Source organism: Cryptomeria japonica, chromosome 4, assembly GCF_030272615.1.
Source record: "Cryptomeria japonica chromosome 4, Sugi_1.0, whole genome shotgun sequence".
Classification (NCBI taxonomy): Eukaryota; Viridiplantae; Streptophyta; class Pinopsida; order Cupressales; family Cupressaceae; genus Cryptomeria; species Cryptomeria japonica.
The window spans coordinates 437,025,903-437,042,120 of record NC_081408.1 but is presented as its reverse complement, the minus strand read 5'-3'; the positions used below and the strand labels follow the sequence as shown (position 1 = coordinate 437,042,120).

At 38.3% G+C, this 16,218-nt stretch overlaps 1 protein-coding gene across 1 annotated transcript in view; it reads left to right on the top strand.

The window, feature by feature from the left end:
• The window catches only part of LOC131030431 (replication factor C subunit 1), a 150,232-nt gene that overhangs the window by 43,339 nt on the left and 90,675 nt on the right, over nt 1–16,218 (top strand). Inside the window, exons 8-11 of the mRNA XM_059219860.1 lie at nt 10,086–10,246; nt 10,402–10,605; nt 10,687–10,811; nt 10,905–11,112. Of these exons, the coding sequence (XP_059075843.1) occupies nt 10,086–10,246; nt 10,402–10,605; nt 10,687–10,811; nt 10,905–11,112 (698 nt within the window). The remainder of the gene's footprint in view (nt 1–10,085; nt 10,247–10,401; nt 10,606–10,686; nt 10,812–10,904; nt 11,113–16,218) is intronic.

The following is a 16,218-nucleotide window of genomic DNA, read 5'->3' as shown; positions in this document are numbered from 1 at the left end:
ATCACCTGGATGAAGAAGAACATCCACTTCTCAAAATAGAAGGCTTGAGGAGCCCCTGTAACTCAATTGAGTAAGGTTATCAAATCTCTGTACTCCTCCTGGAAGTCGATCCTATGTGGTGTGTTGGGAATCTTGCTCAGGCGAGGACGACTTTTGAGTAACCAATTCTTGTTGATGATGATCAAGCAAGTGTCTGGATCATCTTCGTACATGGATCTAGCTCCTTCCAAGCTTTTGTAAATCATATCTTTATGTTCTGGTAGATGAAGAGCTTCACTGATAGCCTCCTCTGAAAGATAAGCCAAAGTGTTTCCTTCCTTGGACATGATCGATCTTGACTGTGGGTCGTAATGGTGGGCACACTCGATCATCAGCTCATGGCACTGGATTGCTAGAGGGAAGCCGGCCGCCTTGATAATGCCACTTTCAATTATTCTCCTTGCGACAGGTGATGGCTTTCCAATGTAAGGGACCTCTCGAAACTTCTTCACACTGAAGTTTCCCAAGTTGGTATCTCCAATGTTGCTCCACTTTGACACGATCTTGGTCTCCATTTCTTCATTCCTTTGATCTTCCTTCATGAGGGCTGAACGACTGGTGGATGCTCCTGCCTTTGGGGTCGCCATCTCGACACCTACACAACATTTCATAATGAGCAATATGCCTTGGAACGTAGAAATATAGACTGGATTTAAGTTTTAAATTTAGGAAACTTCATGATAAGTCTTTGAATTATCATTTCCTAAATATGACTATGCAATTGGAAATTCAAAATTTCAAAATTTGAACAAGGGAGATCTTGCCATACCTCTCTTTGAGAACTAGCTCTAAAAAACGATGCAAAAATCAAGAAATTCGCTAGGCAAAATGAAGATCGAAGTCCTCTAGCAAATGCGCCTCCTTTATCAACTTCAACACCCTTTGGGTCTTCAACGCCTTGAGGAAAACTTGCTCCACCTCTAACAAAGTTCGCACTCCTTCTTGGATCAAAATTCGCACTTCTTCTTGGATCAAAATTCGCACTTCTATTGCTTCTCCAAATCGCATTTAAACAAATGATTGAATGATGGATTAAAATGCTTCAACATACCTCTCTTATATAGGCGCTTACTATTGCAATTGCCCATAGGCCGACTTGAAAAATAGGCAAAAGTAAATAAAAATTAAATAAAAGAGGAGGCCGACCTTTATAAAAATATTAAAATAATATCCCAAGCGCTCTCTTTTTATTTAATTTAATAATAATTAATTTAAATGCCTTTGCAATTAAAATTTCAATTTTTTTAAAAGGCTTAAATTAATTATTAAATGCCCATGCATTCTTATTAAATGCCAATTTTAATTAAAAAATATTTCAAAGTTTTAGCAGATTTAGCATTTAATGCAATTTGAAAAATATTGGTGCCTAAGCATGGGAGGTATTTGGAACATCAACAACATCTCTCTGGTCCCTGGGTGAGGGACAGGAGCGCCCATGCATTTTAGCCTTGTATTTCTCGCTTTTCACGTTCAAAGTCTTATCTTGGACGTCCAAAATGGCCTTTTTCGCTTGGAATCTTGAGTTTGATTTATTCCATCTTTGGAAGGATTGTATCTTAAAACATTTTCGCCCTAGTCCCTGGGTGAGGGACAGGAGCGATCCCACCTTTTGTCCTTGGTCCTTGTCTTTTCCAATCGCCAATTCATGTTGCAGGGCAATCAATGATCTTCCTTGTTTGTTCTATGCATGCCTAACTCGTTTCTCCAATACCAAATGAGCTCTTCCAAGGATATTCGCCCTGGTCCTTCAGTGAAGGACAGGAGCGATCTTTTGCTTTTGGGCTTATAATTGTTGATTCTTGAGGTTAATTCCTTGTTCACTATCTTCCTAAGACATTTCTCACTTTGCATAATCTCGCCTTGACGTTGTTTTGGAAAGGAATGATTGATTCTATAGAAATTGCCCTGGTCCTCCAGTGAGGGACAGGAGCGATCTTTAGTCCATGGCACAAATCCTTAATCATATCAATATCTAATTATCTTCAAGGCGTAAAACATTGTTCCTTAATCCATCTTGAGTCTTGCAAACGAAAGTAGCACTCCAAAATGTTAGGCAATCAGGCAAATTTGAAGATTTCGCTCTGGTCCCTTGGTGAGGGACAGGAGCGCCTTAGCCAATTCCATCAAGTTTTGTGGTTTTTCGCAACTTCGTTCTTCTTTGAAGTATTCCAAATATCATCGTCATCATATGGCTTGGCCTGGATTCGACCACATTTGGAAGGGAAGACTTGATAATGTATTTTTCGCCCTGGTCCCTGGGTGAGGGACAGGAGCGCCTTGGCCATTATAGGCTCCACTTGTGTTTTGCAATCTTTCAAAATTATCTTTAATGGAGCGATTATGCCTTCCTTTACTCATCTCAAACGTAAAACTTGCTTTTCCTTTGCCAAAACCTTGTCTCTTGAGAAAATCGCTTTGGTCCCTGAGAGAGGGACAGGAGCTTCCTTTAAAAATCGCTCTGGTCCCTTGGAGAGGGACAGGAGTGCTTTTAGTTACTTAGGCTGATTTTCTCCTTTGTGGTCCATTCGAGTTATATTCAACGAGCAAAACATACCTTCCTTGTCCTCCTCAAATCGCGAAATCACTTAAATCTTGTGAGGACAATGCAATTTAGGAACTCAAGCTCCGGTCCTTCAGTGAGGGACAGGAGCGATTTTGCAAATCCAAGCTTATCCGTCCTTTGTTAGGCTTCCAAACTATCTTCAACGGGCTAAAAATACCTTCTTTCATTCGTTTCAATCACAAAACTACTTCGTCCTTGTAAGAAAATTGCACTTTTTAGAAAATCGCTTTGGACCTTTAGCAAGGGACAGGAGCGCCCTTTTGCAACTTGGTATATTTCCTTGCTTGTCGACTACTCAAATTATATTCAGTGGACAAAACATGCCCTCCTTGATCTCTTCCAATCAAAAAATTGTCTTGGTCCTGCAAGGACAGTGCAAATTTGAAAATCAAGCTCCGGTCCTTCAGTGAGGGACAGGAGCGCCTTTTGTCTTCAAGGTCAAATCTTTACAATTTTCATCTCAAATCTCCTTTGCTGGGAAAGATATCATCATTTTGCAAGCTATGAACAAGAGCCCAAATCCAAAAAATGCCCAAGAAGGTGTGTTTGAGGAAAATCGCTCTGGTCCCTGGGAGAGGGACAGGAGCAAACTTGTCTTGCTAGGCCCAAAGTTCAATCTTTCGTTGCCAACGACCAGGTCTGGATACTCCTTTATGCTCATTTCATCCTTCATTGCGTCCTTGATGCTTCAGTTCGATCAACCAAGGCCCAAAATGATCTAAGAAAACCATTTCGCCTTGGTCCTTCAGTGAAGGACAGGAGCGATTTGGTCTTAAACTTTAAAAAACTGGTCATTTTGAGTCTTCAAAGTCTTCAAAATCTTCAATTTACGTCCAATTGCATCCCTTGGCGACCCTGCACAAAACAGTTAAAACAAATCAATAACCAAGATGCACAAAATATCACTTTCGCCCTGGTCCTTGAGAGAGGGACAGGAGCGATTTTGCCCTTATAAGCCAAAATATCAAAAATTTAGGTCTTCAGATCACTCCATCATGCAGGGTTAGGTCGTCTTCAAGGCCAGGAATTGGTTACCTTGCTTACAAAAAATTTGATTAAAGTTTGCCCAGACAAAATGTTTAATTTAATCATTAAAATGCTAAGACCTAACTTGAATTTGCCCTCAAAATCCTGATTGGACCCATCCCGAGACATTCCTAACTTCCTGGCAGGCTCATCCTATTTCAAAATTGCGATCTCCGTGAGGATGCTTAATAATCTTTCAAAATTTGACTGGACTTCGGCTTGAAAATATCAAAAGGAAACTCCTAAGGCTTAACCCTAGTCCAGACGACTCACTCACTTACTCAAAACCCTAAAAGTAGAGAGAAGAACAGGCAAAACAAAAGCAAAAGAGGGGGTCCCCATTTTAATGGGGCGATGTGTGAAATGGTCACAACAAAACCCTAGGTCAGATGTACAACATAAACGGCGCCCAAAAGACACCAAAATTCTTGACGGCCACAAAATTAGTAGAAATCGTAGATTGTTTTTAAATTCCAAGGCAAATTCATCGGCACAAAATTTGAGGCACGAAAAATGAGGCACCCAGAAAAATTTGAGACCAACCCAGAAAAGCTCTCGAAAAACCCACCAAGAATATGAAATCAAAATGCAAATCCGACAGCTCACAAATAGAGGCACAAAAAACGATGCACCCAAAAAAATCCGACGACGACCCAGTTGAGGTCTTGAAAAACCCTCCAAGAATTTGCAACTAGAGTAAAATTTTGACTTGAACTGAAGGGTCAAAACCCTAGTCAAAAATTGCAGAAACCTTAGGAAATTTTTTAATCTGCAAAAAAACCTCCAGGTTGCAGGCCCGAAAATCTCTAGAACCCTAAAAAAAACATGAACTGCTGCCTAGCACAAAGAAATTTGCTCACGAACTAGAAACCCTTGAAACCCTCAAAAAGCCTTCAAAAAAGCAAAATTGTTTTTTTATAAAAAAACAATAAAAAAAACCTGGAAAATATTCTAGAAAGAAGGCCATGAATTTTTATTAAAAAATTCGCCAAACTTTAAAGAATCCCATCAACTCGCTCTGATACCATGAAAAATAAATTGAATGAATGATTCAATAATCAGATAATCTATTCAACAATATACAAGCGTATATATAGAGATTACAAGACGACGTTCTAAATTAAGAACAAGTTGTTTAAAGTGAACTACTAAAAAGCTAAACGCTAAATAAAGCTTAAAAGCTAATTAACTAAAAAGAAAAAGCTAAATGCTAAATAAAGCTTAAAAGCTAATTAACTAAAAAGCTAAATGACCATTAAACAAGGAACTAAATATAGGTGACTAAAATATAATTAAATATTCTAATAAAAACTACCGAATTCTTAAGCAAGTAAAACCCTTTCCCTTACTCTTAGGGCACATCTACACAAATGCGTCACAAAACCCCTCGCAAACACTTGCAAATTTCACAAAGAGAGCAATTAGGACTAACTTACTGGTTTTACACGTTGTTGGTTGCAGTTCTGGCTTGGAAGCTGCTCTAGGTCGCCTTTGGATGCTCGGAAATTGTTTTTGAATCACTTCTGAATGCAAGGTGAACAATGATGCTTTGGATTTTGCTTTTATTGCTTATAGCAGGGCCGCCATTACTCCATACGTGCATGCTTCGACGGGTTGGTGGCTTCAAGATTTAAATTCCACGCCTTTGCCATAAGACATTCGATCCGACTCAAACTTCAAAACCCATGATTTAGGTACTAAAGATTCACGGGAAAGAACTAAAACGAAGACTACAATGCAAGAGAACAAAACACGATCCCAAGGAGAAAAGATAGAATAAAACAAGAAAGATGAAGGCTATACATACCTGAAAACGAAAAGCCTCTAGAAAGAAACACTCAAACCACCAATGCAGCCTTGAAAGATCGAATGACACTTAAAACCCTTGAGAGGACTTCAAATAGGCGATTCAAAGATAGAACACTCCTTGAAATCAAAGACTAATGCATTTATTGAATCCCTTGCAAAACACAATCAAAGAAGGAGGGAATCAGTTCATTTGAATCTTGATGCAAATACAAAGGGGAATGACATTTGTTTAATCGCAAAATAGCACTTGAAGTCAGGCCATTTTCCCTCGATTACAAGTGTTTAAAACTTTATGCTTTCAATTTTATGATCTAACTTGCAGTCAGGGGTTTGAAACCCGACTACAAGTGTCTTATGTTCTAAAGAAAAATGCTTTAGGTGTAATCGGTTTCTAAGAGTCCGATTACACATGTCAAAACACTTAAAAAGACCTTATCCACTTGTAATCGGGTCTTAAAGACCCGACTACAAGTGAATAAGCTTCACTTGCAATGCAATTAAAAAGTCCCCCAACTTGCACTATGACCTTCAAAACCCGATTTTGCATTGAGAGTGCAAAAAAGAAAGCTTAAAACAACTAAAAACTAACCAAGGAAAACCAAAGAAAGGCACACACTCAAAATAGGCAAAATTTGAGACAAATTTCAACCGTGGAAAGCGTGCAAAGGGATTCAAAAGGATGAATTTTAACCAAAAATTCAAAGGGCTTGCTCACATTTTTGGTTTACAAAAAATAGGACAACAACCATCTCCTTCACCCTTCGCCCTTGCTTTGTCTTGGCCTCGACCCACCTATTCCACTCTGTTGTCATAACCATGAGTTGCAATGCCTCTTGCAATTCAATCATTCTCTCCAAGAGAATGAAACGGGATGCATATTTGGTCTCAACTGGTTTCAAGAACTCCTTCGCGAAGGTCTTGAAGAATGCATGTGAAGTGTGGTGGTTGCAGATAAACATCTGCACATCTCTCGCATCGCTGACCACTCCTCTTGTAGTCAATCTTCCCCATATCCTTGAGTGCATTGTTCATGGCATACACACAACATGGAGTCCACCAAATATGTCTATAGGCTGCCTAAATAAGTTTTCCTGCTGCTCTACACACATGGGTTGCATCTGTCACTACTTGGACCACATTTTGTGGCCCAACCTCCTCAATAGTCTCCCTGAGGACCTCAAACTGAAAATCAACATCTTTGTGATGCCTTGTACAATCAATTGCTCTGAGAAAGTATGGGCCCTCTACACATGTGACCATGATGTTGATGAGTGGACGATGGCTAATGTTTGTCAACCCATTCATAACTATGCTGCACCCAGAGGCCACCCAACGTGCCTTCATCTTCTCCATCAAAATATTGATCTCGGAATAGCTCTTATCCAAGATTGTGGTCCTCAATTTTGTCTCACCTAGTGGCACATATGATGGTCCTCCCTTTGCCACCATAGACATCATCTCCCTATAATAAGGAGACCATGTAACATGAAATGGGATGCCATTGGCAAAGAAGAACCTGCCAATGGACTCATCTATTTCATCCTTTAGCTGCACATTAAACATATCAGCTATGGGGTTACTTTGCATCTTGCATTTCCTTGTCCCCTTAGCCTCTCGTGATTGGGGCATGGCACTAGAAGTGGAAGTGGATGAAGGTCTAATCATCACTCCTCTCATCTGCAATGTATGAGAACTAGAAGAAGTATGCTGCACTTGTTGGCTCTGCTGAAGGGCTGCCCTAGCAGACAAAGTAGTGGGAAGTGCAACTGCTCTATCATTTGGAATGCCCCAAAGTTTGTTGATCTCAATTCTGTATTCTTTGTTTTTAGCTTGTTCCAAAAACTTACATGGATCCACACCTTTTCCTCTCTTAAAAAGGAAGTGTGCATTCACTCTAGTGATGCTACCAGCCCATGTAAGACCACAAATGTTGCATTGCCACTTCCTTGCTCCCCCACCTGTACTTGACGTGCCTTGTATTTTTGAAGCAAACTGTTTTAGAGTAGATTTAGGATCATAAGGATCCCTAGCAGATTGTGCCAACAACTTTGGAGGGCACCCCACTCTGCCTCAGGTTCAAAATCTGAATCATGTCCACTATGAGAATGGATTTCCATCTTATCCTTAGTCATGTCATGGGAGCTCATTGTGATAGTGAGACTGCATTTCACAAAACAAAAATAAAAATAAATTCAGCCTAGTTTAACAAATAATAAATTTTAAATATCAATTTTGAAAACAAAATTTTAAATTTATTATTTAAAATTTGATGTTGAATCTTGAGGGCAAAATGATGAATGATTCATTCATCATTTTGCCCTTAAGATTCAACATCAAAGCTGATTTTGAAATGAATCACAAAAAAAAAACAAGTTTAAACAACCAAAAAATTGAAAATCAGAAAATAAAACAAACAAAAAACAAGAATAAACCTACATTGTGCTTGAAAAATCTCTCCAAAATGTTGTAGAATCCTCTTCCTCCTCTTCTTCTTGCTCCTTCTCACTTCTCTCACACTTGCAGTCACTCTTTTCACTCCTTCAATCAAACTTCTCCAAGTTTTATCTCCTCTTCAGCTTGCTGGAAAAAAAATCAGACTTAGAAATGTGAATGAAATCACTAAATTTGGTGGTTGTGTTGCATTGGGGAAGGGGTGGGGCCCACGTCAAATTAGGGTTACTCCCAAAAATAGCTCATATTAAAAAATAAAATAAAATTATAACGCTTTTTTTCTTTGGTGGATGGGAGACTCCTAGGCATCTCCCCGCCCCTCGAGAGACTTCTGGGCATCTCCCAAGGAGTCTCGGTGTCTTTGCGTCTCTGGCGGAGCACTAGTGGCGGTGGTGGGATGGCAGGAGATGCCACATCCCATTCTCTCCATCTCTGAAACATTGCTGTCTCGGAAACGCAGGCGCAGGCTTGAGGGTGCGGAAGCGCATTTCCGTGGAACACTAATGATAAGGAACCAGGGCAAAAGTGGCTCTTCACTCAAAGCGAATACAATAAATCGAAAGAAAAAAAACAACAAAGCAATAGACAAACAAGGGTTGACCACAAAAGGATAACCCACAAGCTAGTACAATTACAAATAGAAAGTTGAGGGGTTGAACCTACAAAGCAATGGAAGTAGTTGAAAATCACCCAAGTGGGGAATAAAAAACGCTAGGTACTAGTATCTGGAGATGATGGAGGAGCCAACAGTACTATCATCGAGCACTGTACACGTACCAATGCAAAGTTTCGGAATGCTCAATGAAAAAGTCCAGTGTTAAGGTGGAGTGCTGGACAACTCTAGGAGGCAATCAATTTCATGTAGAACCACTCTTAACGCTCATAGCCAAATAACTCTTGGTGGTACAAATGAAATTGGTAATGTGGACTTGCCCCTAAGATGTGTTGTGAAAGAGGGGTGCTGGAGTGTCCCCAACTTAAAGAAGAGATAGAGCCATGGCCAGGAGAATGACACTTGTGTTGCCAAGGAGTCTTAGCACCAGTAGATCATAGGGATGAGTAATGTCTCATTAATCTTTCTCCATCTATTTGCGAATCAATGACATAAAAAGGGAACTTAACACCTACATTTGTGAAAGATTGAAAAGAGGTAACCAATCTGGCAGATCTTGGACCACCAGAAGAAGATTTATGGTTTATAGCCTTTGTAATTTTACAAATGTTATTGGAGATATTAAATATTTTATGTGCACTGTGTGATATGCAGCATGTTGACTGTGGATTCCTACATGCCACTTTTACACAAATAATAACCTTCTCAATGAATTTCTCCAATGTCACGAAAGACTGATTGTTTCTGGTGTGTCTGAAGTCTTATGTACTATCAACTATCTAGTAAATGACCCATGTTGATCATAGGTCAGTCAATAACAAAAGCAAATATATATTCTCATTTGCATCATTCTGCTGTGCCATTGTTTGTATTTGTGTTATTCTTTACATAGATGGTATACCATTTCTCTGTAAAGCTTTTCTTTTTCTCATGTAATCCTGGATTGTGTTCTTTAAAACTATGTTACCTGGTGGCTGGTTCCTCTGGAACTCCTGCTGTACCCATATGTGTCTAGTCTGGGGCTGGGTCCAGGGCCAGTTCATCATTGGGACCCTGTAACATAGGAATTATATGCTGTGTATCAACTCATGTTTTTTTTAATAGATATTTTAATGTTAAGCATTTTAAAATTTCAGCTTTATTTAGTTTGATTAAGTTAGTTTTTAGGTATTTTCAGTTTCTTTGTATTTTAAAAAATTCGAAACGTAATTTTTACCTATTATTTTAATATTGCCCCTTTTTGCCCTCCCCACTGTCCCCAAAATTAGGAATTTTTTTGCCAGCCCCATAAACTCTACACTGGCCCCTTTGGCCTGTCTCCCTGTCACTGAAACTTGGATAAACACTCAAAATTATAACATCTGCCATTGAACTATATATTTCTTGGATGTGTGAGGCATGAAAATAATTGTTTTTCTAGTATAATCTAAGAAAAATAATGTACAGATTTAGAAAATTCAAAACTTTGCACATAACAGTTCTAGATTCTTCGTTTCCTTGGCATCCTATATTTCTTTTAAATGTTCTGTTAAAAGGTTGAATATTTTCCTTTGTTTAACACTTTATTTTTGATTTCCAATCAAGGTCAAATCAACAAGGATTTTGGCAGGAAAACAAGTGAAAAATGTTTGCAGCCTGAGGTTCCAGACAGGAAAATAATTGCAAATGTTAAAGGAAATACAGAAATATGGACAGAGAAGTATCGACCAAAGACTTCTAATGATATAATTGGGAATCAATCCACTGTACGTATCATTATTGATCTCTTAGTGAGTTTAGACTTCACCTTTGTATATGATTGTTAAGTTTGGATCATTTTCGGGTTTATTGTGCTTGAAGATGTGAAAGAGTATGTGGAGATCTATTATGAGCTTTCCCTTGTGATGAGTACTCTTCACAGGTGAAACAGTTACATGATTGGCTGGCACATTGGGATGAGCAACATCTAAACATTGAGAATAAAGGAACTAAAAGCAAAAAACGTGGCAGTGGTAGCAATAGTGACATCTCAAAAAAGGCAGTGCTGTTAAGTGGGACACCTGGTATTGGGAAGACTACTTCTGCAAGATTGATAAGTCAGATGCTTGGTTTCACTACCATTGAGGTAAAATATCTTGCTTTTGTGCACATTATAAGATAGAAGATGGTAGTTTGTTTCTAAGAAAGGCTAATTATGATGACTTAGGTTAATGCTAGTGACAATCGTGGGAAGGCCGATGCTAAGATAGAAAGAGGCATTGGAGGGAGCACATCAAATTCAATAAAGGAGTTAATCAACAATGAAGCTTTGAATTTTTGCCACTCAAATAGGTAATTTTTACTCATTTTGGAAGGTCAGTTTCAGTTAAAATAATGCTTGTATATAAGCATGTTTTGACCCTAACATAGCTTAGTTTTCTGCAGTTCAAGGCGTCAGAAATTTGTTTTAATTATGGATGAGGTTGACGGCATGTCTGGAGGAGATAGGGGAGGAGTAACAGATCTTATATCCAGCATCAAAATGAGCAAGATACCCATAATTTGCATTTGTAATGATCGCTACAATCAAAAATTGAAAAGTCTTGTCAATTACTGCCTTGCTCTGAATTTTAGGAAGCCAACAAAGCAACAGGTACTTTGTTTTTTGGGAAGCTTTTTGCATCTTATCAAGATAGTTTTATTTTCTCTGTTTATTTACTCTTTGTTATGTTTCAGAGTTCATATATGTAAGAAGCATTAGAGGATCAAGGAATCCATTGCAACATCAGTCTACCATATGTCTACCTAATGCCGTTACAATGTATCATTATGCTATATGCATAAATGGTTTTGCTTTATTTGTTTGGTGTTTTACCTGCTGCAACTGTGAAAAAAAATGCTATTCGACTGGGTTTCTTTTTCGCTAATCATTCCTTGCTGCAGTTATTCACTTGTTGGAGTTTTGTCCTTGTATAAGTGAGTAATGGGGTATTGCAGCGTTCGATTTTATAGTTGTCAGAAGAACAATTTTACATATATTTGTCGCCTAATGGTTTCCTCTGCAAACAAAAATCTAACAATATAATTGCAGTATAATAAAATTATGTAGCTCATTTGTTTTAGAGATATATCATATAATATGCTGGGGCCCAAATCTGGAATGTCCTTTTTGCTCGAGTCCCTTCTTTTCTTTGTGTTTTAAATTCTTAATTTCTTGACCCATTTTTGATAACCAATGTGAGAAATTCTAAGTGTGTCATCTTGCTAAATTTTATGCCTTTGAATGTTGTATTTTCCATCTTTTCATGCTTTAGTCAAATACACAAGTAGAAAAACTAAAATTTGGTTAGGTGTTGAGATTTTTGGGATGTTGGGGTTTCAAGGTCGTTCACTCCTGCATACCTTCCCTTTCAATTCCTACTCCACTCCTCTCCTTTCAAAATTGGCTGTCATGTTTGTTGCCTTGTCGGAAGGGTTCCTCATCCTTGCATGCGTTTCCTATCACTATCAAAACCTCACCTCGAAGGCCTTGCATTTTGCTTGATTGTCGAAGTTGTCAGACTTGTGGGTTGTTGGGGTTTCTCTTGCACTCATGCCTCTTTTATGCATACCCAAGCCCCAAAGTCCAAAGATCGAAATTTGTTGCTGTGTTGTTTTTTGCAGAGTTTCATATCTCCCGATATGATTCCTTGGTGTCCTTGCTCCTCAAAGTTCGAAAGTTAATTTTCTAAGTATTGTTTTGTTGGGGTTTCCCCTTGTGCTATGTTTTTGGGTCATTGGGGATGCTCTTACTCTTGTCCTTGTGGATGGTCGGCATTTATTACCCCAATGGCCTAATATCTTGGTAATTTGCATGGGTTCAATGACATTGCTCTGAGTGTTTTTTGGAAGACACTTCGTTTCTCTTTGCTCTTGGTACACAATTTTTGATCATCGAAATGGTGAAGGCATTATTGTTGGAGTTTGAACTCTCAATGTCCCTCGTCCTTGGTAGGCAAGTGTGGTTGGGCTCGATGATTCAACAAGACATAGTTATAAAGGTTTTCTTTGAGGTTTTGGTGAGTTGTATACTCTTGTGACATTGGTAGGCAAGCAAGGAGGGGGCTGATTCTTTGATAGCCTGATGATGAAGGTATTTTGCTACATTTTGCTGAGTTTTCAGGATGGGGGGATGTGTTTTGGGGACGGGATTATATATATATAGTAAAATTATAGGGAAATTTCAGCGATTCTTATGATAACATTGACAAAGTTGTAAATGTAGTCATATTGACATTAAATTATAGAACCAAAATTAAAACACAACAATAGAGTTCACATGAGAGTCAAACAAATTAATAGTAATACTTAAGTGCTTCCATAATTGATGATTCATGTCAATGTGCCTATGAAAAATAGTAGTACTGCATACACCAAAATGCCTCAAGGCTACAAGTTTGCGCTACAAATGTCAAAAATTGTAAAACATAATGATGAAAAGAAAATTTTGATGAAGAAACAAAAATGGAAAAAAGGGGACAGCTGGCCACCCCTCAGACATTTGAGACATCCCCACTATGTCTTGAGGACAACCAGCTGTCCCCTTCATGTTTCCAAAACGTCCCCTCCAATCAAGGATGTCTCCTAAAAAAAAGAGACATTTTGGGGACTCCTTGGAAATCTCCCCAAGGTGTCCCTTGTCTCGAGAACATCTCCGAGATGGTGACAAGCGCCAAGAATGCAGGCGACGTGTGTTGCATGTTTTGTCATTGATGTCAAAGGATAACATTTAAGGTTGTACATTTTCTGGAGGATTTTTCAAAGTAATAGAAAATTGAAGTGAGTTGCCTGGTCGTCTGCTTGAGCTACTTGAGCTATTTGCCTACTTGGTTGAGCTACTTGTCTACTTGCGTGTCTCGTTGAGCTACCTAATTGTTTGGTTGAGCTATTTGGTTGTGTGGCTGAGCTTCTTGGGTGTCAGCTTGAGCTGGATGCTTGTCCATGTCACCTGCCTACTTGTCTACTCCTGAGTGACTCATCACCATGGAATATTGGTGGTCTATTTAATTTGTTGTGATTTTAGTGGAATTGTATTTTTTAGTGGAATTTTATTTTTTTGGTGCAATAGCGCTTGGTGATTTGAATTCAAAAGTGGAATTGTATTAATTTGTTTTTGTGCGATAGTGCCTGGTGAATGGCGGCTAAGTTAAAACTCACGTACTCCATGTGTTTGGATGGGCCCATAACTTATTGTTGGGCGTTTGTTTTCGAATCAAATTCATTTATTCTTTACTCTATTTTTGGGTGACGGCTTCAGGTTGTGAAAGAACCTTTTCTATATTCTGAAGGAAATATTTAATGAGCTATTTCTTCTCTTCCTTAGTGAAAAACAGGGATATATCGTGGCTTATGTGTTGGAGCGTTAATATATATACTGCTGGCTATTGATAACGGTGAGTGCCATGGAAACGTTTTACTTGCGGTCTGATATATTGTTGCTTACGAGTATGTTGGCGCTGTTCTTGTACTTAAAAGGACTGCATGGGTAGAATTTATGATTCTGTATATTGGTATGTTGGTTTCAAATATTAAATATATCGTGCTTTAGATAATGGTGTGTGGTGGAGATAAGAAAAAGAGGAGTGTATGGTATAACTATAGGTGTGGTCATGAGTTTGGGTGTTAAGGTGGAGTGCTTATTTTGATTATTTTAAAAATACACTGTGCTGCATGGAAGGTAATGGTGGGTGTATCGAATGTTTTTTTAAGCAAGTGACGGATATTCATAGCTGAAGACATGCCTCTGGAGTCGGACTGGATATAGAAGTTTATACCGTGGGTTTGAAATATTAAGAAGGGAGCAGAGCATCCTGACTGGAGATGTAGACAAGGTGTGAAGATGCTAAGTCATAATAGATGAGTGCAAAATGCATTGCGTGTAGCATTATAAGGACCGATAGGTTGAGAGTTCTATGATAAATTTGTAATCAGATTGTAGAAGTTGTGAGAAGGAGAGGTCTATGACAGATTTGTAAGCAGATTGCAGAAGTTGCGAAAAGGAGAGTTCTATAACAGATTTGTAACCAGATTATAGGAGTTGTGATAAGGAGAATTCTATGAATTAAAGAAGAGAAGCATATGAAAATCGAAGATTCTGAGGTTGGTGCCTCATTTTTGTGGAGTAGGTGCGTCACCAGTGCTGTTTGTGATTCAAGAAGAGTTGGTGCTCACTTGTGTAATCTGGATTGGTGCCCAATTTCAGTGATAAAAGTTTTGTGTGCCGTGGTTTTTCACCTGAAAGTGTTTTCCACGAGAAAATTCAGTGTTTGCATCTTGTTGATTGCTCTTCTATGTTTAATGTGGTTTCATGCTATAAAAAAGTTTAAAATACTGGTTCACCCCCCCGCCTTAGGTTTTGATTTCATAAAATGGATCATTTCTTCTATGCCCGACTTCTCCTTTTACCACCCTCTTTTTAAATTTATAAAACCTCCTGCTTTAATTTGAATGTGTCTAGAAAATATTTTTTTAACATTATATTATATTATTATACTTTTTTGAGAAACTCTTTGCCACTTTCCCTTAGGGACATTTTTTAATATTGGATCCTTTCTAATAATAAAATATAAGTTGCCTTTTAATAATTATAACATAAAGTTACTAGGACAGCTTAAGCTATATTGATATAATATTTCTGTTACCTTATCCCTTTAATCTATGGAAAATAAAATAATAGGTTAGGGGACTTGTTGATGTGTTTTTTATGCACATAACAATACAGAATAAATTACCAAAGTAATTTACCCTCTCTTGAACAAAATCACCTCAGATGCTAAGAATGAGATCAACTAAAATGATTCCAAGGTTTCTACATGTCAGGTCTTGACGAGTGGGTAAGTTCAGTGGTTGATGTGAATTGCTGTGTTTCACTTGGGGACTTACGCAAATGTTTGGATTATCATGAATGATGCAGAATAGGTGTGCTGACAACTTAAGATTTATCAATAAGGCTCTGGATTTACTTCTTACTAAAAAAAGGGGAAAAAAGAATAGGGTTTAGGAAATCTATTCTAAAACTAGGAATGTAGGAAATGATGAATGGATCTAGTGGAATCAAACCAGGCAAGGTCTCACAATCAGGTATTGACACAAGCTTAGTGCAATCATCTAAGGTATACTTAATGATTTTCAGACTATTACCATCAAACGTAGACACCATCCAAGTTGATGCTTGTCAACGGACGCATAATAGTTGAAGTTATGCTTACTCAAACTCCAGTTGACCACACAAGGCGCACTTACTAGCGGCAAGAGGCTAGTGGTATGGATTAAGGATTCCACACAAATAAATTCAACAAATCTTCCACTCAATCTAACATACATGAAAATAAATTCTAATCTAAATTCTAATCTAACTTGGAGGAATTGAGAACCATGAGTGCAAATACAACATTTGAAGAGCAAAATCACCAACAATTGAACAATGATTAGGATTCAAATAGCTATAGCATATACCAACAATTCTACAAAAACTCTCTCTTACAAATGAGAGACAAAGGGGCATATATAGAGTCTCTTACAAAAATGGATGGCCCAGATTGATCTAAAGATCAACGGCCGAGATCATGCCAACAAAACCCTAGAATTGCCCTAATTAGGGTTACATCAAAAATGGCGCCACCAACATATGGCCCAATGAAAAGATACTTAGTCATCATATAGGGAATCTTCTAGAAGATTCCTCCTTGCATCTCTCTCTCTCCTAGCATACTCCAAGAAT